The following is a 24,757-nucleotide window of genomic DNA, read 5'->3' as shown; positions in this document are numbered from 1 at the left end:
ACCTTCAACCTAAAGTCGTTGGCGAAATCTGACGAAGAGGTTTTGAAAATACGGGTTGCATGTATTTTATGCTAACAAATAAATTGAAGATGTTGGTAATTAAATTCTCCCGGCTATTGGAATGAATCCGAAGCCTGTACGTGGATAATATAGGCTGTCCATTTTCGAATTAGCATGTACCTCCAAATGTCTGAGCTTCAGTATACGGAAAACCTAATATTTTGTTGGGGGAAGATGGCTGGATTGATGTGGAAAAGATCGTTAGCGTCTATTTTTCATGTCTATAATTTCTATCTTTATCATTGATACGCTCCACAGTCTCCACAAGGCAAGATCGGGGTTTGAATCCCATTCGTACCGTATCTCCGGTACGTAGGACTTATATTCCAACTTCGGGTAAAATCAGGCCAATAAAATCAGAAATGGCTAGTCGAGACCTTTCGAGGTTAACATCGCATCGGAAATCTAACGACCCATCACAGGTGGTCCCAGGACCAGGATGGATTGGTGAGATGGTGATCATGCCGTAATGACAAGCTGAAGCTGAAGTTGTAGAAGAAGAGGGTTGATGGAAGCTTGAGCCAATCAAAAAACCTCGTCTGGACGGTGGCCTCTCTTTGCCTTATTCGGCCCCGTTAATCGCGAGTCCTTCGACATAGCAGAACAAGGCTGTCTAAGGTAGTAGAGCCAAATAAGAAGTACAGCGGCTCCAACAGGTACTCCATAAGTTTGATTAGAAGGTTATCCAGATAAGAGATCATGCATGATGGTGTTTGACACAAATAACTAAGGACATTTAACGCCTAATCAATTCCAAACTAAAACCTCAACACAAACCACATGCAATGAATAAAAGAAATGTATGTATTTCCCTAACGTATAATACTTTGTTCACTGGACGTCCAGCATTATGCTGGTGGTAACAGTTGAGAAGTAAAATAAAATCGCCTTACAACACTAAACACTTTGTCGATCCTTTGGTATATCGCTGCGAAAAAAAAAAGGGTGCGCTGCTGTTCCGCTCTCAGCAAGCCAGTCAGTTCTCAGTCGCTTCTCAGTACAGGAACACCCGGCGATGGTTCAGCTTCTGCACCGGTCGGTAATTGTTCACCATCAGGCCGGTCGGTGACTGAAGCCGACGGAACTGTCGCATCTCCTTCTCCGTCACCAGCAGCGGTTTGGTGGACACGATCCACGTTACCGTCTCCAGACAGGGCGGGGTCGTTAGGCTACCCTCGTACGAAAAGTATGGCCACTCGACGTCCCCAATCACCTCGTACAGTGGGAAGGTGTCGATAAACGGGATGGTAAACTCGCTGTTCGGTTCAACGACATTGCGCAGAAACCGGGTCCAGGTGTTGAGCTGCTCGTCCACCGAATGTTGATAGATCTCGTAGAACAATCCCACGACGGCTATACCGTCCACCTGCTCGCGGGCCTCCTGGAACGACTCGTACAGTCCGTTGTAGAACACGAGATGAATTTCCATCGGGTAGCGCTGGTAGTCGTACACGTGCTCCGACCCGACCGTACTATTCACACCCCAGTGGAAGTGGAACTGGTCGAACAGATACTTCGTCTTCAGTGGACCACCGCGCAGCACGGGCCGATCACCGTTGCGCCAGTTGTACGTAAACTTAGCCGAATGTCCATCGTTCTGCAGCAGAATCGTCTGGGGTAGGTTGGTCTGTCCATCGAGCCGGAGCGGTCGCTTACGACTCACGAGCTGTGCACTGCTGGTGTTGAGCAGGATCGGACTCTGATACCGGCCTCCACACCGGGCATCCACCCGGTACCAGTGCGAGGGTCCATTTTTGTCCTTCTCGTTGTAGGAGAAGCTTCCCGGGGCGGCCGGTGGGACACGAGGCTTCGATCGTTGGATCTCCGGTTCGGGTTCGTTTGTTTCCGCTAGGTCCGCTTCCGGATCGGGTGGGAAGTAAAAGTCCGGGTTCGAGACGGCTGTCAGCTTCGCTCGACGCTGATCTTCGGTGAGTGGTTTTGGACCGGACGGTTGGTACTCATCGTAGTAGGCGGGTTCTCTTACGCTAGAATACACGCCCGACCGTCTGGTAGGATTGCTCCCACGATAGGGAGTACCATAGTTGGGAACGTTGAGTCCTGCGAGAGTGGGGAAAGAAATTGTGGACATTTAGACTCGAGGGGCCCCAAAGGAATTTTTCCCTACAAACTTACCTCGACATGGTCGCCACGACATAAACATCAGAAAGTTCAGCAGGATCAACTGCCCGTGCCATTTGAGTAGCTGCATCTCTGTAACGTCAGACATTGGGATAACAATCGGTAATTAGAACAGGACCAACTAGCTTCAAATGTTACAGCACTACTTCAGATGGGATTCGACCTGACGACGATCTGCGCGGTTGGAGGGTAGAGTGGCTACTGCTGCCAGCTCTTGATCTTCTAGTGCAAACATGCCTAAACCGCCACCACGTGATTATCACGATCACGTTCTACAGTACACCCACGAACCACGCTACAACACCGCAGCAATCGAGTAAGCCCTACTGATAGCACTGCTCAGTACCGTGCGAACTGGACCACGCCAATGGCCCCTTTTCTATGGTACAATGGTTCTTAGCGCGTGAGGTTGAGGACGTTCTGTCTACCGGAGGCACCAGCGGTGGTCAGGGGCACCGGCATGAATCAATTGACCGACGTATCGGTGGAGCAGGTAAACCGAAAAGATACAGACGATCAAGTTCAAGGTCTTCATTATCGGTAAAGCTCACTGCCGATTGGGTCCATGGATCAGTGATCGTTCCGAAAGAAATGTGCTTCGTTACGCACCATGAAATGGGCTTCTTCAGGTGATCTTTCTCCCCGCAAGAGCTTATCAGGTGAAACGTTCGGAGGAAAAACGTTAAAGTTCCATTCAACTCAAACCAGCAAGCCACAAATCCTTGGAATACAGAATGGTAAACAGTTTTTCTCCACTACGAGCGCTCGATCTCGTGTGTACAGTTGGTCTTGTGCCGTGTATTTGACTTCCAAAAACACACGCCTGCTTGTTTTTGCTGGATAATATTTTGCCACTGCTGTTGGTCAAGTGCTGGGAATGGAATACAGCGCACGTGTCCGATATCCATAGCGTGCCTTAGAGAATTCTCTATCCAACTCTTCGACAGAATGGTGACTTAAAAATCTATTTATAGCAAGAAGAGATAACTATTAACTAACTAACACAAATAGATTCTTCTTTCCGAATCATAATTCACCATCACAAGGCTAATATGGGCACGTAATTAATTAATCTGACTATTTAAATGCGATCGTGCGCATTCAGATGGAATTATTAGTCACTGCACAACACATTCATTCAGCCACCTAGCTGATGGTAGTGGGGTCTTCCTCGCAGCTGTTTCCCGATGGTTAATCCACCGGGGGACTCCACACAGATGGATGTCATTTGGACGGGACAATCCGATTCAAAATGCTCCACTGTTTGGAGCACTTGCACCTATTGCACTGACACTTTGCTCCCAAACATACCTTAATTAACCAATTTATTTCACGGACTTAATCTTCAAATTTGTCTTCCGCTTGCACGTATGGTAAACACAAAGTTAAGCTAAAAAATAACTCACTGTACCAACAACGAATCGCAACCGCTGGTTTGCGGCTCCCGTACTCGATCGTCGTTCGACGTTTGAAGTCACGATTTGCACCGCTGGTCTGTTCTGCACCCTTTTCGAAACAGATTCTTCCACGATTGTGTTCTTGGTCGCGAAAAACTACAGAAAACGTTGATGGTAGGGTGCCCGGAACCGTGATGCGCGTGTAAAAATGCTCGCACCGGAGTAACAACGCATGCACGCACGCACGCACGCCGCTGTAGCTGATGGGTACTGTTTGCCCAAGAGTGACCCGGGTCGTTGGGTTCGATCAAATTAAATTAATCTCCCTACTCTACCGGTCGCTCGAAGAATGACCGGCGAACTCGCCGGAAAAAAAGACGGCCTTTCGCGTGGACCCACCGCTCAAGGTTCGCTCACGTGTGCGAGCGTACTGCTCGCCAATTTTGCAACACCGCTGCAACTATCGCTATTTGTCCCTATCCCGGGCCTGTATTGCGCATCGAAAGAGGTCACTAAACATTCCCTACGGGCATGGCCAGACTGCCGAGACTAATCGATGATCATAGCGCCCATCACCATCATCACCAGCAGCAGCACCAACATCCATATCGTCATAATTCAAATCTGACCGAGTTCGGAGCCACACAATGGACGAGTATGTGCACATGCTTTTGGTAAAACGTTTTGCACGACCACAAACCCACACCCAGGGGCACCGTTCGGACACCACCACAAACCCTTACGCAATGGCATCATGCGGTTAAACTTTCGCTGTGTGCAAGAAGGTTGCCGATGAGCCTACACTAAGATCCAGAGTGCAGCGGCGCGCGTTGAGCCGTACCGCCGCCGGTTTGCTTGCTCGTTTGCTTACAGCGGTACCCACAAACACACCGGCGGTACCGCTGAGTGAACGCGCACATGGCGAGCGCGCGCGCGCGCGTTCGAGCGTTTTTGTTTTCATTCATAAAGCACGCTAGCTACACACAACACGGTAAACACAGGCACACCACTCCGGCAAACCCGCCCCGAATGGTGGGAAATCGCTCGCCACCTCACTCTACTTACCGGTTTTGAGGAGTAAGCGCGCGCCAACGCACTGCCGCGTCTAGAATTGCCGGTGGGAAGTTCGCGTTGATAAGACGCGCGTCACTTGAGCGTGTCTGGTGCCTTCCCGTTGCGCGAATGTTTGTAAACCTGTCCCGCGGTGGTGTTTGATCGAGACTTGGTTGCGTTGACAACTTGTCGCCTCGGATGGTAAGTGAACTTGCTGGAGGTTAGCACTCGATTGAGCTGCCGTTCCAGTGCCGGGAGGGACTTAAATAGTTGGGGCCCCGGTTCGGTTCACTCATATATGACGGATGGCATTAAAGCGCGGCCAGCGTCTTTACCGGTGTCCGATAGGGAATTTCGCAATGATTTCGCACAACCCAAGACACAACCGCCTCCCCTGTCGGTGTTCGGTTCGGGGAACGATCCGCCTTTACAAATTGATGTAAACAGCTGATAAATCGCAACTAAATCCCGCCATTCGTTCCCATTCCAGAAGGCTCGTCACAGTCCGTTTCCCGATGGTAACCCGCTGGATACGGAGGCTCAACCGGGTGTGCAGCCACCAGCCAACCTGTCAACAGGATGCAGCATTAACAACCCATTAACGCTTAAGGACCCGGGCACCGATAAGCATGCAACCCGCCAAAGCATGCCGACCGCGGTAATTAAATTAAAATTAGCCTTTCTTTGCTGCAGTCTTATCATACAAGAAAAAAAACCCGCAGTACATGGAATGCACGACGAGCTCTGGAAGGGTGCCCGGGTGGGTAAGCGATTTGTTTTTCTTCGACCACTAATCAATGTTTGTCTCCCTTTGTGTTTTCCAGCAAAACGCTGTCAGCGGTATCATAATGCACCGGCGGCGCATATTGTTGAACGGGCCTGTGTCCCAGGCTGCCTTGTGTTTATCGTGCAGAAATGCATGAAAAACACCAAACAGTACATGTTTTCTGCACCTGATAATGCACGTGCTGTCAGCTTTTTTTTTTTGTTACCGGGGGGAGGTGTGTGTGACCAAACCCGACAACACATTCCGAAATTGGTTTGAGTTGCGTGGTAGTAGCAAGAGTAGTAGTCGTCCGGTAGTGAGGAGGACTCGCTATGCCCACCCATTAGATAGCCGGCATAATCTAGCAGGCCGTCTAGTAAGCCAAGAAGAGACGGCACAAACGATCTTCTCAAATCGTTTTTTACTATTTATGTTACTATGGCAATCCCCATCGAAAAGGCTTCTTGAAAGGTGTGACTCACACTGTAATGGTTTTGTATTAATTTCAAACTTATAACATGTAACTAATTGCGGTGTCTGATTTTCCCTCCCGCGGTAGTTAACAGCTCAGTCGGAGGAGGGCTTCGTGAGTCATCTCGTGGAGCGAGATGCATGAGATGCTATTACAGCATGATTGATTCGTGGCGTCGACTGCCCTATTCCGAAGATGTTAGAATTCCCCGCTGGAACTCTTTCGCTTTCCTACAGTCGGATTTTCGCTAAAGTGTCACGTCAGGGCGTTATTTAATTTGGGAAACTAAATGAAGATGACCAACCAGAAAAGATTCCGCGTTCGGGTTTTTATTGCAAAAACTCGTACACAGCAAATACCGCTTCTAGTGTCCTCTAAAAATGAGCTGAAAAGCTGTTCCACTTCCTGTATGCAGCCGACGCCGTAATCAATCTTATCGCTGTCGACAAATCGTACCGAAGCAACGGTGCAACCTGTTGGCTCGATGATGTTCGTGGCGGAGGGAGTTTGCTGCACATCGACCTTATGCACCCAGAGTGCATGGCACCAAAAACGCTTCAGGAACCCGGGGGGAGGGGGGTTCGCAAAAACGTGGGCTAGGTCACTGGGCCGCTAGCATAGGGGATTGGTGCCCACAATGCTTATTAAACTGTCCCAGACGTCTGTTACATGTGGGAGATCATTTTTTTTTTCGTGGTCAGCGTTCAGCTCTAAAACCGGACATTGCCTCGCGGATACGTGGAAACGTTTGTCGATTTGTAACGGGCGCTTGCTGGCCTGCTAATTGTTAATGGTATTAATTGATTTGATTATAATTGATATCTTGCGCTTGAATGCTTTGTTGCACGAACCCGTATTGCTTGTCTAAGATCTTTCTTTGCATAGCCTTGCATTTTTGCTTGATATCCCTGTTTAAATTTTTATATTTATTTAGTTATTTTGTTTATTGAACAAACACTTTTTTAACCAAATCAAATTTTCGAATAAACCAGTGGAGCCATTTCAGTAAATACAAACGACTAGTTCGTTTTAGTCACGTGTGCATCGATCGATCTTCTATCGGTCGATCTTCTAATAGCGTAAGCAAAATTTCTGCCCCAAATCGTTTATTGCATACTTTTAGGAGCTTTGATTGTAAGACGAAAAATTCACAAAAATTTTGTACAGGACAGATTCAATTTGCCCAGCTTAATCTACGAGCTGTGCAGTGATCTCATCATCGTGCAGTAAATTAGACTCGTCAGGCTCAGGTGGGTTGGTCGAGTCATAAGAATGGCCCCGGACGACCTATCCCGTAGAGTTCTTTTACAGGCCATCCATATTGACTTAGAAGACGTAGTAAGATCAAGTTGAAGTGATGACGATGATATGCCCTCCAGAAAACCCTGGGTAATGGATTGTAACACAATCGAGGTTCGAGGAAGCGGTTGTTGCGTCTTAGATGTAACAGTCAAACTTACCAAACGCTTGGATATGTTTTGCGGTCTTGATCTGCTACAGAAATCCTCTAAACCGATCACGATCGATTTCCATCATCTGCTAATCCATAATCGCTGCCCATGTGGCCCATGTCATTCTCATGACATGACCAGCTGTTCAGAGCATCGCGAGCTTAATTCCTTTTACAATAGCGATTGGTTTGGAGCAACCACTCTTCATCTCAACCTTGAATGGTCTCGGCCGGCCATTTGTTTCCTCCACGACCGGTTAACCGGTCCTACATACGGGGACACTGTCCGGGAGTCCTTATTCTATATCCGGTAGCATCTTTTATTTCAGTTTTACCCCTCTTAGCCATACAATCTTCTAATAATCTTGAAATATTGCCATTTATGCGATAATGATCCACCACAACCATCGAGGTAGTGACTGATCGTTGCTCGTTGCCCACAACAAAACTCAGCCCCGTTATTGTTGAAGCGATTATATACAAATCCTCGCCAGTCCGCTTGTAACGCTTGCCTCCCGGTTGATTGTTGGTGCGGACACGGCCACTACCGAAGGATCGGAAGAAATCATTGACCTAGAGACACGATTCGATGCATTTCTCACCTACAAAAGTACTTGCACTCTCGGCAACAGCATGAGCAAACATACGTGTCTCCATAAATAGACCAAATACACCCCCCCCCCCCTCCCTCTCACCACACCCCGTCCCCTCCACCACGCCGTGTGTCCGCTCATGATCGCCCATGTTTTTGTCTCCCCGCTAATCGATGCGGTGCTTAAAGTGTTCAAATTTAGCGCACTCGCGTTCTACCGCACCCAGCATTACCGCGGCACACAGGGTTCGGTATGTTGGAGTTCGTGGTCAAGCTTTGAACTACAGCCAACCGAACCGACCGGCTCGAAGCGGGGTCGCTCTCTAGCTCGGTCGCGGGTGCAGCAGCAGCAACAGGATACGCTTGCCCGTTGTAGATCAAGGGCGCAGGCCGCACAAACGATCGCCTTTTTTGCACGCTTTCCCCACTGCACAAAAATTTTCGCGGACACGCTTAGCGTCCACGGGTGCAGGAAAAAAGATGATGCACGCAAAAACACCACCCCTGAGTCCAGCAAATGGCGCAAACATTGACAGGGAGGGCAGCGGGATGGGCAATGTGCAGATTTCGTGTATTCCACACACAAAAAAAAACGCCAAATCCGCTTCTAAGCAAACAAAGAACGGCGGCGTAACCGCTACGACTGCTGGCAGCGTACGATCATATGATCGGTAGCTTGGTACACGAGTTGGTGCACCGTCCTTCAGGTGGCACGAGCAGCAAGAGGAGGTGACAACAGGAGGCATTCCCCCCTCGGTTTCGGATGCAGTTCGGTGTGATGGCTGGTGCGCAGGCGCGCGGACGACTTCGCGCCTGAGTATCACGGTTGCGATCACGATCAAGGGCTGATCGGATGCGGCGCTGAATAACTAAGAGCTTAATAAATGCAACGCCGGACGTCACTCTCTGTCCTGCGGTCTTTTAGTAAGGATCCCATCCAAACAAGCCGCGATCTCGTGCAGCCAGCAGCAGCAGCCGCCTACCGAAAGTCGTTAAGGATACTTCATCCTTCGGAGCAGACACCTTTACCTCAAGAAGTACGTATTGGCAAAGCAAAAGGGAGCGATATACCAGCGAAAAGAAAAGGGCGTGCGGAAAACCCCCTTTTTGCTAGCAAGTGTAGTGTACAGCGCCAGTAAGAAAATTGGACAGGGGGAAAAAATGGTTACGTAATTCGGACACTCCAAGACACTGCGGATCTGGTGGCCTCGTTGTGTGAATTACGCCCCGGTTTGGCGGGTTAATGGTGTGGATCAGTGCAGCAATAGCCTGTGCGCTAGGGAGCAGAACGCAGTCTACGCGTCTTGCATAACACCGTTGATCAGATGACTCAATCGTCTCAAAAGGAACAGCGATCCTGCCGAGTGGTGATGTTGGGTGTTAACCTCGCGACAAGTGCACGCCAACAACCAAGCCAACGAATGGCGTTTCGATGAAAATAGAACAACCGGATCGCTTACGTTCAGAAACCCCAAATCGAACCGCGACCATGCAACAGCTTGGTGATGCAACAGTGGCAGGATTTTGCTATTATGCTGCTGGCCACCGTCGCCTCCAAGCACGTCAGAATCGAAGTGAATCGGTACACGTGCCTCCCGCTCCCTAACTTGCGAGCCATTTTTGTTTTTCTTCACCCATCCCTCGTCGTATCTCAAGTGACATCGTCACAGTGATTTCATTACAATTTCCTTTCGGTGGACAAACATAGCCATCCGCTATCGCTTGTGGGCAATGGGGCACTTGTTTTATTGCCGTCGATCAATATTGATAAACCCGTCCAGGGTAAATGAGTGAAATCATGGTGAATTACCATTGGAATCATCATGGAACCTACAGACCTTTAAGCTAGCGATCCGGCTAATTATAGGCCTCTGCCGCCCTCCCCATTTTTTTGCAGTAAACACCACCACCACCAACCAACAACCATGCCGGGACTTTCGGATCCAGTTGCGTTCGTGAAGGACTTTGCCGCCGGTGGCATCTCGGCCGCAATCTCCAAAACGGCCGTCGCCCCGATTGAGCGCGTCAAGCTGCTGCTACAGGTTCAGCACATCTCGAAGCAGATCGCCGAGGCCGACCGTTACAAGGGCATGGTCGATTGCTTCGTGCGCATTCCGCGCGAGCAGGGCTTCTCCGCCTTCTGGCGTGGTAATCTGGCCAACGTCATCCGTTACTTCCCGACCCAGGCCCTTAACTTCGCGTTCAAGGACAAGTACAAGCAGGTGTTCCTGGGCGGTGTGGACAAGAACACCCAGTTCATGCGCTACTTCGTCGGTAACCTGGCGTCCGGCGGTATGGCCGGCGCTACCTCGCTGTGCTTCGTCTACCCGCTTGACTTCGCCCGTACCCGGTAAGATAGGGAGGTCCCGCCTTTGCACCTAGTATTCGCTTCTCCTAACAAATCTCTCTTCCACAGCTTGGCCGCTGATGTCGGCAAGGGTTCGGAAGCGCGTGAGTTCAAGGGTCTGGGCGATTGTATCTCGAAGATCTTCAAGACTGACGGTCTGGTCGGTCTGTACCGAGGCTTCGGTGTATCCGTCCAGGGTGAGTTGGAGCGGCACTGTCGTCCGGGGATCGGTTTGTGGCAGTAAAAAGCTTTACACGCCCATTTTTACAGGTATCATCATCTACCGTGCTGCCTACTTCGGCTTTTACGATACTGCCCGTGGTATGCTGCCGAACCCGAAGACTACACCATTCTACGTGAGCTGGGCCATCGCACAGGTCGTGACGACCGTCGCCGGTATTGTGTCCTATCCCTTCGACACCGTCCGTCGTCGCATGATGATGCAGTCCGGTCGCGCCAAGTCCGAGATGGTCTACAAGGGCACGCTGCACTGCTGGGCCACCATCGCCAAGCAGGAGGGTAGCGGTGCCTTCTTCAAGGGTGCCTTCTCGAACGTGCTGCGTGGTACTGGCGGTGCATTCGTGCTGGTGCTGTACGACGAAATCAAGAAGCTCCTGTAAATCCTTCCCCGTTCCCCCAAACCTTCCACCAAACCCTACAACATCCTTCCCAACTTCCTGTCCCACCGTAATCCTTCCATTCCATACATCCGCCAGAACGCACCGTATGTATTCCAACAAACCAAACACACACCGAAACGACACGGAATTTGTTCGGTGTTCGAACTGTCCCCTTTTTTTGTAAAAAAGCTCGATATACATTGCGCTCGCTACCCCCGGCTTCCCCTCAAAAAACAAAAAACCAGAAACCCAAGAGTAAAGTGTTTTATCGAGCCCTAGTGCCCTACAGAGATATCCTATGCTATTAATGTATTTAATTGTGTCCGACCGGTCCACTCGAATCGAATCGCACCGACGATACCGACGACCATCATCCTACCGTCCGACGACCAAAGGGTATACGACACGAGTGTGCCGATCATATGATGCTCTACTACTCGTGATCCCCTGTGCTTCGCGTAGTAGATAGAGAGAGAGAGAGGAAACGAGCTGTTCGGGCAGCTCAGCATTAGACGTTAAAGTGAAAGACATTTGAAGCAAGTGTGCCAACGACAAGATAACAAAGAGGAAAAAAAATTGACGAAAAATACAAATAAAACAAACAAAAATAGCTAAAAAACAATTGGACTAATTCGAGGACTTTTGACGACGTTTGGGACACAATTCCGGCTAAGCAGTCGGTGAGACAAACAAGGGATTCATTTATTTTCCGAGCTGTTCATAGACCCTAGGGACCGACTAAATCCATTGCTTCACATCGCTCGATTGCTGGTATTACGATCGCTGGTCGTAGTTTTCTCAGTCGCTGTAACCTGCGCCCTGGAAAGAAATATTTTCACTTTTATTGCAACAGTGTTCGGCACGGCACGGCGATGCTTGGTATCGATTGTTAGTGCTGGTGTATTCTACCGACGTAAGAGAATTATTCAACGATCGAATGAAATGAGAAGAAGTGCGTCCTATGCTTCATCCATTGCAAAGCGTAAGCGTTACTGTTTCAGTTCACAAAAAGTAGCTAATTAATACAAAATTTATTACCTTATGTACATACATATTGCTGAGAGGGAAAGTGGTACAATCATGATACATTTACGGTTCCACCTTGCTACACTTTTCCCTTGTTTGCCTGCCAGGGCTGCTTTTGCTCGGACCTATCGACCTATAAACCCCCCCGATGGCAGAAACGAACGAACCCGAAAAAGAAACATAAACGGCCCTTAGCTTAGCAATTGAATTGAAAAATCTTTGTCTTTTACAGCACCAACCTTAGGGTACCTTAGGGTTGGTTTGCCTCATTCAAATGGGGGTGGCCACTTGCGGGTTTTGGTTGCACCGTTTTGTAAAACTTTTCATTAAAACGATTTTTAACTAAACGAAATGAATCTCTAGCGCGAATATGGTACACAAATTCAACTTAACTAAACGAGCACAAATACTTCCCATCAACGATCGAGGCTTCCGGTCACTTGGTCACCATTCTAGCTTCCCTTTATCCTACTTTCAGACACACACAAAAAATAACCGGTTCGTTGACAATGAACAACCGCCACCAGGAAACAACGAACGATCGTGATCGTGATCACTGACCAAAGGGGCTGGAAGTTTTTACTTAATCCTATCATACCGTTGTTCGGTCCGACTCGCCGGCCAACCAGTCGACGGTCCGGCTAATGCCGGGCATGTTGAGAATGTTGCCCAGCACCGGTACCCGGCGCAAAAAGTTTATGGCCACCGGGAAGAACCCGCTGAAGAGCAGTATGAAGCCGTACGTCTCGATCAGCATGCCGATCAACGGGTAGCCGAGCAGTACGATCGCAATGCCGCCGAAGAACGCGATCGATGCCTTCATTTTATGCTTTTGAAAGAAGAAGCGAAACGTTCGTTCGAGTCCAATCACGCAGGCTAAACCGCACACGAAGAGAATCTAAGCGGGGGAGCGAACGAAAACAGCATTATTCGATGGAACGTTAATAACCTTCGCTGGGTACTTACATTCCCTATCGCCAGCAGTCCTTTATCGAACAGTAAAAGCGTCCCCAGGAACAGGAACGTTATACCGAAACCAGCCAAACCGACTCCGATTTCTAAAAGCAAACAAAACACAAAGCACAAAGTGCTCAATAAAATGATTCTTTTCGTCAAGGTTTGCAGCAACTGAATGTAGAACCACGCTACTTACTTTGTGTGTCTGTAATTTCAAACATTTTGCAGGCTTGTGTTCTGCGTCTAAAAATCACACCCTTGCTAAACTATTTGCCGTAATCGGTTGGAAAAGCGCTGCTGTGGTGCTGGGTCGCTGCTGTTTTCTCCACGTCATTCGGCGCGGAAACCCTTCGCGGCGCTGGTGCTTTGGTGTGGTGGTTACAGGTGCTAAATGCAGTTGCGCGGAATATGCGAATGCTGGAATCTGGGGCAGCAAACTATCAGCCAACGGACCGATTAGTAATGGATCATTTTGTATCACTATTTTAGTTGAAAAATCGGTGGAAAATGATGAGAAAACAAGGCCCCTCCGCGAACAGTTGCACCAGTTGCACTCAACAAAAACCGATGACATTTATTTGTTTGACGTTGCTGGCTGTTTTGACTGCAACTGTCAAATTGGGTGCCCCTTTGGAAACGTATTGCTGTTTTGGTTTGAAATCATTCCAGCCAAAAAAAGTAAAACTGAAGCTGAGATATTTTTTCTGTTTGTATTACACAAATTAAACCGGAACTAAATGAAACAAGTGCTTTGAAAAATTCGTCATCGACCTCTTATTTATTATTTTCCGCAATCCTACCAGCCCCTACTTTTTAAACGGCTTTGACATTATCTGTCAAACAACAGCTGTCAGCGTACACCTGCTAGAAAAAGGAAAACAATCCCGAGCGAAAGTGCAACACATATTCCGGAATGTCCACCCTAACTCGCCCAAAATCTCCCCGAACGCCCACTTCCGGGCGTGCCGATAAGGAGGAAAGCATCTGGGACAAAATCGGAACACTGGGCCGAAAGAAACGCATAAAGGAAGGTAGGTTGAGGCGGTTTCGGGCCCTGTGTGTTGTTGGTCCGGTGGTGGCAACAATCTGTTTATTTCCTTTTATGGTAGCTATTCCCGTTTTCCACAACGGGATGAAAAGTGCTTTAATCTATTATTTAGTGAGCTATGCAGCGGGTCTGATAAGTTATTCGGAAAGATGTATGAAGAAGAGTGCTCAAATTGGTGATTCTTGGCACAGTTGTGGATAAAAACGCTGCTCTCATGTGTGTGTGTGGGTTGATCTTTCATACGCCCAAACAATGACGTAAACAACGCTCGATGCGATGAGTAAACACGATTAACACGATATCTATTTTGGTCTACGACAGTGCAAGAAATCCAGGAGGAAGGCAAGATTGCGATCGACTCGCCCGGCAGCCCGAATGCACCGGTGATCCCCCCGGAGGACTACAATCTGGAAGATAATGAATCTCGCTCGATTATTCAGCCTGCATCGCTGCAGATGCCCAAGGTGAAGGAACTGCTGCAGGTGCTGATCGACTGGATCAACGATGAGCTGGTCGAGGAGCGTATCATCGTCACCGACATCGAGGAAGACCTGTACGATGGGCAGGTACTGCAGAAGCTGTGGGAAAAGCTGTCCAACAACAAGTTGAACGTGCCGGAAGTGACACAATCCGCCGAAGGCCAGCGCCAGAAGCTATCCGTCGTACTGAATGCCGTAAACCATGTAAGACCAATCGGAAATGGAATTTAATCCTCTTGCATATAAACGTAAACGCTTAAAACTTTTCCCTGCAGACTCTTGGCTATCACCACAACACCCCGAAATGGACGGTGGAAAGCATACACACGAAAAACATCGTCTCAATTTTGCATCTGCTAGTCGCACTGGTGCGCCACTATCGCGCACCGATCCGTCTACCGGACAACGTCTTCGTGACGGTCGTGATGGTTCAGAAGCTGAACGGAAAGCTCACCAGCCAACGGTTCCAGGAGCAAATTACCCAATCGTACGATGACGTCGGTATGCGCTGCGAACCGGACGCATTCGATACGCTGTTCGATCATGCCCCGGACAAGCTGAAGGTTGTGCAGCGATCGCTGATCTCGTTCGTCAACAAGCACCTGAACAAACTGAACTTCGAAGCGGCCGATTTGAACACCGACTTCAAGGATGGTGTGTTTCTGTGTCTGCTAATGGGACTGTTGGGAGGATTTTTCGTCCCACTGCACGATTTCCATCTAACGCCGAAGGATGCGGACCAGATGACGCACAATGTGGCGTTCGCGTTCGAGCTGATGATGGATCAGGGCTTGAGACCGAAGGCACGGCCCGAGGATATTGTTAACATGGATCTAAAGTCCACGCTACGGGTGCTGTACACGCTGTTCACGAAGTACCGAAACAATCCTTGAACGGGTCATGAGGTCACGAGAGAGCAGCGAACCGCTCCCGCCCCAGATTAGACAGCTAACCAATGTGCCTTCCGTCGTTTTTTATATTGTATTTAATGCGTATTGAGAGAGAGAGTATTAACATGTAAGCAGCGGGAACACAACCCACCCTATAGTTTGCTCCCTTGTGGCTATAAATCTAATGCTTTCTTTTACGGATTTCTTTCCAGAGGACAACTAATTATATTTATACCCCACACCCAATAGACGGCGGGTGCCTTGAACTGTGTTTCACCGTTTTACAACTTAACTAGTGATTAAACCTGATAACAGTCGTTGTTGTGCTAACGTTTGTGCGATCAAAATAAAACGTTGCGAAACTAACCAAACCTCAAGGCCGGTAGGATGGTTAATTGGTAGTAATGAAAGAAACACGACGACTGTGTTACACACCGTTTGCGATCGGGACCATCTCTACGACTGGACGCGATTTGCTGAAAACGAAACAAAACGTATGAAATAGCTAATTTTAACCGTTTTCTTCCCAATAGAAGCAGGATTGATGAGGGTAGCCTTTACTGACTCTTGATTCCGGTTTCCATTAGTGGTGTAATTGTTCCCCCGTTTAGAGACCGTGTCCTAATTGGTAACTATTAAGTAAACAACAACTTAGCACCTCCCCGGGATGGAAATCCGATCAAGGTGCATAACATAACAATAAAACCGTATCACACGATGCTCGTGAATGTGGTGTCAAGCATAAAATAAAACATTAGCATAAAAGCGCGGCGAAACTAGCTGCAGATAGATCACCTGGGCTGGTGAGCGCCATAAATCTGTAACCACATCCATCAGAGCTTATTTATTGCCCACTAATTGAGATGCGCACTGCGTAAATAGTTTTTGTACGCATGCTGGGACGCAACACCTGGGAAAATTCAAATGCATCATGCACACGGAACGTGTTTCGTGTCGCTGGCCATTCATTAAATGACAGCAGTTGTTGTCACACATACCCCTGACAAACCTAGTGTCGTTCAAGTTCAAGCACAACCAGCCAGCAAAGCAGCAACCTGTGGTGAGTGTCTCGAGGGTTATTTTTATGCGCCGGTTCACTGCGACCGGCATCCCCGATTACCGCGATGCAACCGACAAACACAACACCACAACAATGGCCGAGCGCTATAATTGCACGCCAAGCCTCAACAAATGCGTCGTGGGCACGAATAGTGGGAGTAGCTGAGTAGTAATTATCGGTAAACAAGACAAGTGATTTACGGAACCGAGATATGCGTGTCATGTCGGTGTTTCCCCCCACGCTTTTTTTTACTGATGAGTAACTCTATTTCATTGATAGTGTGGTTATCTTCGGATATACACTGCTGGTACTAAAAGTTAAGGTAGGTAGGTGTTCTACTTACGTTTAACTATTTTACATCTTTTTATTTCGTTTTTCTAGGTACAAACAACCTACTTTTTTCGTTCACAATTGTTAACAACACCGCGGCAGCTTCTCACAGCTCGCTGAGGTAAAGAAAGAAAAAAAAACAACTGTGATCCAAAAAGGTTAAATGTGATTCCATCTTGCGTAACCATAGCAACGCTAAACACTAAACAGAATATGGGAAAAGGAAAACATGGGGGGGCTGTACGATCAAGTGTGGTAATGCATCGTTATAATTATCGTGTGTGTGTGTGTGTGTGTGTGTTTTTCTCTTGTTTTTATCATTCCTGGAAATAGAACTTTCCAAAACGATGGAATGTCCGACGGCACTAGAATACGGTAGCCGCTAGCTATTCGTTGAGGCTTATCGTGCGCAGAATAGCTTCGGCAACGCTGTACGGATCGCAGTTCGAGCTTGGGCGACGATCCTCGAAGTAGCCGAACCCTTGGTCGGAAACGCCGCGCGGAATACGAATGGAGCAGCCACGATTAGCGACACCTGTGTTCAAGGGAAGGTATTAATCTCCTCCTAGTATACCGTTGGCTACCTTAGGAGGAATTCCTCAACGCTTACCGGCATTGAAATCGTGGATCGAGCTGGTTTCGTGTTTTCCGGTCAGCCGACGTTCGTTGTCCTTTCCACCGTGCGGATCGTACGCACGGATATGACGCTCGTGGTGCTTCGACAGCTTGGCAATGGCGCGCTCGATCTCCGCCAGACCACCCGGTTCGCGCATCGTCTGGGTGGAAACGTTCGTGTGTGCACCGGCACCGTTCCAGTCACCCTGCATCGGTTTCGGGTCCAGTGTGGCAACGATCTAGTGGAAGTGGAAGAACGGGAGCTCCATTAATCCACAAAAAAAAAAAAAAACACTCGCTGGAAACGTACGCCAAACTCTTCCGCCACACGGTGCAGCAGAAACCGGGACATCCACAGATCATCCCCAATCTGGATGCCTTCGCACGGTCCCACCTGATACTCCCACTGGGCCGGCATCACCTCCGCGTTCGTGCCGCAAATCTTTACGCCCGCGTACAGACAGGCCCGGTAGTGTGCGTCGACAATGTCGCGCGCGTACACCTTGTCCGCACCGACACCACAGTAGTACGGTCCCTGCGGTCCCGGGAATCCGTTCTTGGGCCACCCGAGTGGGCGTCCATCGACGTCCAGCAGCGTGTACTCCTGCTCGATACCGAACCACGGCTTCTCGTCCGCCGTCTGCTGGCACACCTCCAGACACGTCTTGCGCTTGTTCGATTCGGTCGGTGTGCCATCGTAGTGGTACGTTTCGCACAGCACCAGGATGTTGTTGCCGCGACGGAACGGATCCCGGTAGATGGCGACCGGGTGCAGATAAACGTCGGAGTTGGATCCTTCCGCCTGGTACGTGGAGCTACCGTCATAGTTCCAGATCGGTAGATCTGAGAGAGAGAGAGAGACCATTCTCATTAATCTGCTGTCTCGGCCATGGAAGTGTAGTCCCGCGTAAACTTACCGCTCGGTGATTGAGGGATGAAGTCAAGCGTACGGTCCTTGCAGCGGACGTTCTCGCCCGTACCATCGATCCAGATGTACGTCGCCTGAATCTTACCGTCCGGCATCGGCAAGGCCATGTACTTGTCGAGCAGCGACTTGTTGATGTGCGCATTTGGCGACAGTTCCAGCGTTCGCGACATTCTGTCCGGAAGAAACAAAGCACCGATGCGTCAGACATCTGCGGGACGTTTTCTTTTTTTTTTTGCGGCTGTGTCCGACCGTGACCAGTGCACAGTGGTGTACTGGTCACGGTAAATCTCTTTATGTCAACTATTGGTGACTCCGAGCGAATGCAACGGGTTCCTATTTTTAGCATAACGCAAATGATTAACTGAACCACGGGAATAATGAACTTTGGAACCAATTGGAAAATTGTCTTTTTGGAGTAGGACATGATCACTTCTTCAGCAAGGTCCAACCAACTCACCCAACCATTTTGAAGATTTTTATTTACAAGAGATTAGAATTTAAAAACTGGCAGTAGTACACCCAACAACACTACACCGACTCGACTGACTAGCCCGACCGCGATCGCTCCATCTTTTATCGGCAACGGACGCCAATCGCTTCGCGAGCGCACATTCGTCGACTAGGTGTCAAAAGTCCGTCACCCGTCGGGATCGTCTCTGGCCGTTAGCAAAAATCCCATCAGCCATGAGGACACGCTAATTGGTATCACGGCGTCTTGCAAGCCGGGGAGAGTCCATTAGAGCAGAATCCAGCCTGCGACGGATAGTCTGGCCAACGGGAGCGGTAGGTGCTACTGATTCGATTAGTATGATTAGATGACCGTCAGTTTGGCTTGAATCGGCCAACCCATACTAAGCGATCGGTTATCGGCTTCGGGCAAATACGCGAAACCTTTGTCGGTGTTGGCCTATTGCGTCTTGCGTTATGGATGTGCAGGGTAGATGAAAGCCCCGGCCAGAGCCCTAATACTACCGGATATCTCCACCAGGCGCGACATCCGTTGGCAGCTGTGATTGGTAAATATTAATCAATAAATAGAGTTGGCTGGACGGGACATCGGACAGGTGATCTGGTGACCTGATTTTAGCGACAACACACGATCGTGTTGGTATTTATGTTGAGTCTACAGTTTACAACCAACTTAAATAGCAATTTTACTGATGATTCAGCGATCATTAGGATTTGGTGCATTGCTTGTACTTCTTCCCAGATTTTTATCCCTTCTTTATCTATTCTGGAGCGTCCAAGGCGTTCATAATCTTCAACGTTTTCTCGCTGATGGTATGCCTATCAGGTTAATATTCCACAGGCCTATTATCCGACAAATTGATCCTTTTTAAACTACTTGCTAGAGACGCATTTTTTGTCCTATAACACATCCTTTAACACTCCTCATATGCACCGATTATTTACATCCTTCTACTGTATAGTAATTTATTCTCAACCAATTTTCTTCAAAGAAACACCCCATCAAATGATAGCTTTCCACGTACCACACCTCATAAAACATCCCCTTTTTTTTGCGCCACTTGATAGGCTCTGCGAAGTTTATCATGCCGTATGTCAATCCATCAAGCCGCCAGCACAGCACGTTAGCCGAGGCAGCCTGCCGAAGCAGCTGACGAGAGCGAGAGTGAAGGTGGTAAAACGGAAAATTAACTTGCTCACAGTACTCTAACCCACCACCACCACCACCACCGCCATCATCAGCTGATGACCGGTTGGCCTCGGTCTCGGTGAAGGTTGCTGATGCCAGTCGGATGCATCGGGCGAACGGCTGTCAACGGCAGCGTTGCAATCGGATGGGGCGCACATTACAAACTCTCCTGTAATTGGCGTGCTACATGTGTGTGTGTGTTTGTGTATCGAGGAACGGGGAGTTTTGTTTTTCCCCCTCACAACAATCGAATGCATTTATCGGCATGCCGCTGGTACATAAATGCACAATTGCTCGAAAATTGATACCATTTGTGTGTGAGGCGCTGAACCTGACCTTCGTCGGTCCGATTATTGTGGTTCATTGTTGCGCTTCCGGTGCGATTAAAACCTATTTTTGAATTTTATTATGAATATTTGAATTTAAAACGAAATTCACTTTCGCCATAATACAACGTACCCCCGCGGGTGACGTACTTGATTCATGAAACACCAAGCGCCTCCATCAAGAACGAAATTCAAACCTGCGTTTGTTGTTGTTGTTGCTCGATTTGTTTAAAGGGCACGGCCATCGTCAATTGGATAATCGCGTATCGTTAAATGGGTATTATGCAGAAAATTCCAGTGCGAAATGGGTGCCCCCGGTTTTTTCTTTTTTTTTACAAACCGAACCCCACAACAAACACAACATGGCTGGCCGGCCGACATGGTACCGGTGGACGGTGGACGCACAACCAATCAACGCGGTCCCTTTTCACCATAATGTGGCGACGCTAAACGAATCTGCTTGATAAAATAAAGCGTTGTGGGAATTGAACCTAATGGAGCTAAACATTGACATAATGGTTCGGGGTTAGCGGGTTAGAATTAGCTGCCGTGGTTTAGCAATTGGGGAGTTACCCCTGTTGAAGATGATTTTTAAAAAATATATACGTCTCGAGATATTAAATAACTGAAGCGATCCTCTGTCTGATGCAGATTTTTTTTTTTTGCTTCTCACAGTGTCCCATTCATCATCTCACCGCGTCGCCTTTAGTTGATCATGTCATCAACAAATGTAGACTCGCTCTCTCTTTCAACCTCAATCCCCCTGCGGTGCACTCGCGCTCGATCGTTTGATAAATTTAGTTTGATGTGTCTATTTTACCCAAAACAAACCTCACTCCTAGCCGCACATCTCTTCCGCCCCGATTGCACACGATGCACATCCGGTGCAATGTGCAAAAACCCCACGCAATAATCAATTCATGCTACCTGAGCTACGGTTAGGAGCGTAATACGAAACACGACAACTGTGTGTTTTTTGGCAAACGGTTGGCAGTCAGATTGCTTGGGTGAGAAATTGCCAGAAAGGTGAGGTTAGCACAAGATCACCGCAGTCGGTTTCACCCTCCATTACTTTACTCTTTGTCAGGGATTCGCACTATGATGCCTTCAGAGCGATAGGGAAAACTGGGGAAGAAAATTCCATGCATAACTTAGACAGACAAAAACAAAACCGATCAGATTGTGATCACAGTTCTTCCCCCTTTAGATAAGTTCTCAGCGGGCCAACACAGCGACCGATCGGGGTGTAATCGTTCGTAAACTGCACACATTCCACATTCCGTATCCGCGAAAAAGACACGCTGGATCATGTTCGACAGCTGCGTTTATCTGCACCGTGCTGAATCACTACCGTATTTGAAGTTCGGCACTCACTTTTCGGTCTCGGGTATCGAAAGTCCTTAGGCAAATAATGCACCTCCGATAAGGTCGTTGCAAACACAGAGCTCACGATCGTTCACGTTGCAGCACACAGGATCAGCACACTAAGAGGGAATCACTCGCTGGCCCGATACTCGCAACCGGAGTCGATGGCAATGGCAAGACACACGTGTACACGCTAGCAGTACGTACGGTTGACTGTGGCTGGTGCTGGCACCGTTCGGTTGCTTTATATTCGCCGATGTGCGCTTGGTCGGTCGGCACGATCTCGCAGTCGGCCGAGTTGTCGAGCGATGATGGCGTCACAACACCAGGTCCCGGTCGAACAGTGCGCCGCACAGTATATCACAACTGCTGGTACGCACTTGTCGATCGTATCGTCGTACCGCAAACAACACACACACAACAGGCTGGAAACAATAGACGAATGCAGCTGTGCGCACGTGCATGCCCGCTTGTGAGTGCGCTGGCGAAAAAGGCAACGGCTTGGTTCGTCTCGTGTTCTTGAAGGTCGGCTGATGTTCCTAATCGCCTTCTTATCGCTTGCATCCATTTGTCTCTGCAAGCCATCGCGCGAGGATGAGGGATTTTGGGCTTGCGTTAGGCAACATTAATGCGGCTCGAGCGGCCAGGATGCATAATGAATGCGTCAGGCGTCAGGTCTATTAAATTCAAATAAACGTGCGCGACAAGTGCGGACGTTCGTTCTGTGCCATTTCTTAAGCCGGTGTGTGTGTGTGTGAGTCTAATGTGGGAAGGGCAACGATTAGAGCTTTATTACAGTTTATGAGTTTTTAAAGGTTGTCCTAATCACTGGACATGATTTTAGTGCGAATGATACTTAAATCAAATATTTTTTCGGACTTTAAGACTTTAATTTTTTTCATACTTTAAGAAGAATGACCTGAGCGTGTGTTAAGCCTATGTTCGCCAAACAATCCGATCTCCATTCTGTTTGATGTATGGACGAAGCCAATCAATGTCTACCACTGATTCTTCTGGGTCCAGGTGGACTTTAAGGAAAATAATGTATTCGTACAAAACAGGCGGCACCAAGGCGGCTAAGGGATGTGGGTCAGTTTTGAGCGAGCATAAAAGCGAAATGAGTATATGAGATAATAAATATAAGCAAAAATGTATCGAACGAACCTAAATTACGCCAACCGTTGTGATCGGCAGCATGAGTCACGCTAGAAATGCTCGTCCAATGTTGTCCAATCCTGCACCGCAACAAGGCAATGGCAGGTTGTAAAGCATACCCTTCTGAAGTGATTTGCTAATTTTTAACACTTTCTTTATCAAAAAACCATCCCTCAGCGCATTAGTCATCTCAAGATCAGCAACAATTTACGTCGCAATCAGTGGTCCTAGACTGATCGAAAACGTCTACGGAGCCTTCGCCAACGTTCTTCTCGTGATTAGCGTCTTCACGCTGTGCGGCAACACATCGCAACACACCTGGTCGGCGCACGGAACCTAACATGCGTACGTCCACTAACCGCATGCACGCGTGAGTTGTATTTCCGTAAGCGTTTATGCGGCGTTGTTTGCGTTACGGACAAAATTATACACACGAACGTTAGTACGTTCGCTCTGCCTTCCTCATCGCAGATCTGGTCAAAGATGGCATTAGGTCTAGGACGACACGTTCGTCCGTACGCTTCTAACTGGTAGCGTTTTTTTGAGGTAAAATCGCGAGTTGCAAGCAAGGGCAAAATTAATCAATATCAAATAGATGCTCACTGCTGGAAGTATACCCGCCCGGAAGTATCATTCCCTCTCATTGTCATCTGTCTTGGCACATAAATCTGGATAGGAGGAATATGACATTTCGTCGTCCTTTCCTATAAAAAAAAACCCCGACGTGACCGGCTTTGACCGCCGGCCGAAAAGCGATCGTAAAAGAGATTTTTATGGTCGAATTTGCGAAATCAAGCAGACCAGCTGGCCAAAAAGTACATCATGGGAACACAGCATTTGCGGCCAATCGTTCCCTCGCATCTATGGCACGATCATGACGGCCGCTCCATAGCCCAACGTGCATAGAAACAATTGATAAATTATGCATTTCCCCCTTTTCACTGCGATTATGTACGGCGAGGACGCCTTTTCACGGTTCTCACTTTAAATCTTCTACCAAACACGCCCTCCTCCCCCCCCCCCCCCGCGAAGGAGTGGCCCTTCGCTGGACGTTGACAGCCACAATAATTTATGGGAACATTCACATTGACCTGCGTATGTACGTGCACGATACTGGGATGGGATGTTCCCAGCAAAGAGTTCGCGGAGGACTCATCGGGGAGGACTTTCATTTCAAGGCCGTTGGAACGGCCGAGCGCTGGGGGCTTCTCCAGAGGTCATTTAACTTATGTATGAACGACCGGTTGGTTGGTTGGTTGGAGAACGAGCCCGGTGAATTCGTACGCCATAACGACGGAGACGCAATTGTTCAAAATTGGTAGCACACAACAATTCGTGGTTGGGTTTTTGTTTTCGTTCAACAAGGCACCCACCGTGTGCTGGAGGGGGTTCGGTTGGCCGACCGGGGATGACTACGTTACACCGGAAATAATCAACTGCACGCTACCGGGGTGCTGTCCCGCGACGGTCACCCGTTTCTCGACCAGCTTAGCTAATCACCAACGGACCTCTCGTGACGAATGTCACCAACAGCGGCGGCCCTTGTCCGTCTCGTGCTGCTTTCGGGGTTATTTTTACATCGATTCGAGAATTTAAAATAATTGGATTGAAAGATTCAATTTGTCCAAACACGATCACGCAACAATCCGTGCATCCGCGTGCGTGTCCAAGACTACTACGAGCAGTGTCACACTTTCGCGCGTCAAACAGATGGACAAACAATCCCTTCGTTGCGCGCGATCTGTCCATGGGGCCTGCTTCCACGGCAGATCTTCTAATTACGGGGGCTAGCAGTAGTTCCATTCATTGCATCGTACCACCAAGAGATGTATCCGGCCTTACCTTGCAGCTCCTAGAGGCGCGAGTCCCACGCGACATCGACAGTGTGTAGTTAATTATCGCTTGTAACGGCGAACGCGGCGATGGTCACGTGTTGTGCGAGTGGATTGCAATTAAATAAAACCACGTCGAGTCGAGTAGCGGAGGTTCAAACGGGTTATCACCGAATATCTGCGCTCGTTACTT

The 24,757-nt window shown here is 48.6% G+C and overlaps 5 protein-coding genes across 7 annotated transcripts; 2 read left to right on the top strand and 3 right to left on the bottom strand.

Moving 5' to 3' along the window:
- Positions 1-841: 841 nt before the first annotated feature.
- Positions 842-4,915, bottom strand: LOC118502876 (carbonic anhydrase 13-like). 2 transcript variants are annotated; one of them, XM_036035592.1, is made up of 3 exons: positions 4,662-4,915; positions 2,194-2,271; positions 842-2,118 (listed from the first exon to the last, which is right to left on the bottom strand). In XM_036035592.1, the coding sequence occupies exons 2-3, from the start codon at positions 2,267-2,269 to the stop codon at positions 1,055-1,057; spliced, it is 1,140 nt and encodes a 379-aa protein (XP_035891485.1). In that variant the 5' UTR covers positions 2,270-2,271; positions 4,662-4,915; the 3' UTR covers positions 842-1,054. The 2 variants fall into 2 exon arrangements, with proteins under 2 accessions (XP_035891485.1, XP_035891486.1); XM_036035593.1 differs by lacking the exon at positions 4,662-4,915 and adding an exon at positions 3,606-4,580.
- A 3,838-nt stretch (positions 4,916-8,753) lies between these two features.
- LOC118502886 (ADP,ATP carrier protein 2) lies at positions 8,754-11,518 on the top strand. Its single transcript, XM_036035605.1, has 4 exons — positions 8,754-8,966; positions 9,827-10,279; positions 10,346-10,473; positions 10,547-11,518. The coding sequence occupies exons 2-4, from the start codon at positions 9,855-9,857 to the stop codon at positions 10,894-10,896; spliced, it is 903 nt and encodes a 300-aa protein (XP_035891498.1). The 5' UTR covers positions 8,754-8,966; positions 9,827-9,854; the 3' UTR covers positions 10,897-11,518.
- An 18-nt stretch (positions 11,519-11,536) lies between these two features.
- Positions 11,537-13,461, bottom strand: LOC118502898 (vesicle transport protein GOT1B). Its single transcript, XM_036035620.1, has 4 exons — positions 13,076-13,461; positions 12,889-12,980; positions 12,521-12,820; positions 11,537-11,715 (listed from the first exon to the last, which is right to left on the bottom strand). The coding sequence occupies exons 1-4, from the start codon at positions 13,098-13,100 to the stop codon at positions 11,695-11,697; spliced, it is 438 nt and encodes a 145-aa protein (XP_035891513.1). The 5' UTR covers positions 13,101-13,461; the 3' UTR covers positions 11,537-11,694.
- Positions 13,462-13,707: 246 nt separating this feature from the next.
- On the top strand, positions 13,708-15,673 carry LOC118502879 (beta-parvin). Its single transcript, XM_036035597.1, has 4 exons — positions 13,708-13,910; positions 14,249-14,610; positions 14,682-15,423; positions 15,509-15,673. The coding sequence occupies exons 1-3, from the start codon at positions 13,793-13,795 to the stop codon at positions 15,297-15,299; spliced, it is 1,098 nt and encodes a 365-aa protein (XP_035891490.1). The 5' UTR covers positions 13,708-13,792; the 3' UTR covers positions 15,300-15,423; positions 15,509-15,673.
- Positions 15,674-16,695: 1,022 nt separating this feature from the next.
- LOC118502878 (glutamine synthetase 2 cytoplasmic) lies at positions 16,696-21,885 on the bottom strand. Of its 2 annotated transcripts, none has more exons than XM_036035596.1 (5): positions 21,587-21,885; positions 18,219-18,400; positions 17,612-18,144; positions 17,297-17,540; positions 16,696-17,221 (listed from the first exon to the last, which is right to left on the bottom strand). In XM_036035596.1, exons 2-5 carry the CDS (start codon positions 18,397-18,399, stop codon positions 17,073-17,075), a joined length of 1,107 nt encoding a protein of 368 aa, XP_035891489.1. In that variant the 5' UTR covers position 18,400; positions 21,587-21,885; the 3' UTR covers positions 16,696-17,072. The 2 variants fall into 2 exon arrangements, with proteins under 2 accessions (XP_035891489.1, XP_035891488.1); XM_036035595.1 differs by lacking the exon at positions 21,587-21,885 and adding an exon at positions 18,687-19,069.
- Positions 21,886-24,757: the final 2,872 nt, after the last annotated feature.

This window comes from Anopheles stephensi, chromosome 2, assembly GCF_013141755.1.
Source record: "Anopheles stephensi strain Indian chromosome 2, UCI_ANSTEP_V1.0, whole genome shotgun sequence".
Lineage (NCBI taxonomy): Eukaryota > Metazoa > Arthropoda > Insecta > Diptera > Culicidae > Anopheles > Anopheles stephensi.
Note: the sequence above shows the minus strand (reverse complement) of the source record. Positions and strands in the feature narration are given on the sequence as shown.

Excerpts from the sequence above, each read along its gene's own strand:
- LOC118502876 (XM_036035592.1), bottom strand. The coding sequence starts at position 2,269 with ATGCAGCTACTCAAATGGCACGGGCAGTTGATCCTGCTGAACTTTCTG. Across the intron at positions 2,119-2,193 it reads GTCGTGGCGACCATGTCGAG|GACTCAACGTTCCCAACTAT; the intron begins GTAAGTTTGTAG and ends CCACTCTCGCAG.
- LOC118502886 (XM_036035605.1), top strand. The coding sequence starts at position 9,855 with ATGCCGGGACTTTCGGATCCAGTTGCGTTCGTGAAGGACTTTGCCGCC. Across the intron at positions 10,280-10,345 it reads CTTGACTTCGCCCGTACCCG|CTTGGCCGCTGATGTCGGCA; the intron begins GTAAGATAGGGA and ends TCTCTTCCACAG. Across the intron at positions 10,474-10,546 it reads CTTCGGTGTATCCGTCCAGG|GTATCATCATCTACCGTGCT; the intron begins GTGAGTTGGAGC and ends CCATTTTTACAG.
- LOC118502898 (XM_036035620.1), bottom strand. The coding sequence starts at position 13,100 with ATGTTTGAAATTACAGACACACAAA. Across the intron at positions 12,981-13,075 it reads TGAAATTACAGACACACAAA|AAATCGGAGTCGGTTTGGCT; the intron begins GTAAGTAGCGTG and ends GTTTGCTTTTAG. Across the intron at positions 12,821-12,888 it reads GACTGCTGGCGATAGGGAAT|ATTCTCTTCGTGTGCGGTTT; the intron begins GTAAGTACCCAG and ends TCCCCCGCTTAG.
- LOC118502879 (XM_036035597.1), top strand. The coding sequence starts at position 13,793 with ATGTCCACCCTAACTCGCCCAAAATCTCCCCGAACGCCCACTTCCGGG. Across the intron at positions 13,911-14,248 it reads AAAGAAACGCATAAAGGAAG|TGCAAGAAATCCAGGAGGAA; the intron begins GTAGGTTGAGGC and ends GGTCTACGACAG. Across the intron at positions 14,611-14,681 it reads TACTGAATGCCGTAAACCAT|ACTCTTGGCTATCACCACAA; the intron begins GTAAGACCAATC and ends TTTTCCCTGCAG.
- LOC118502878 (XM_036035595.1), bottom strand. Across the intron at positions 17,541-17,611 it reads GTGTGGCGGAAGAGTTTGGC|ATCGTTGCCACACTGGACCC; the intron begins GTACGTTTCCAG and ends CACTTCCACTAG. Across the intron at positions 17,222-17,296 it reads GATCCACGATTTCAATGCCG|GTGTCGCTAATCGTGGCTGC; the intron begins GTAAGCGTTGAG and ends CCTTGAACACAG.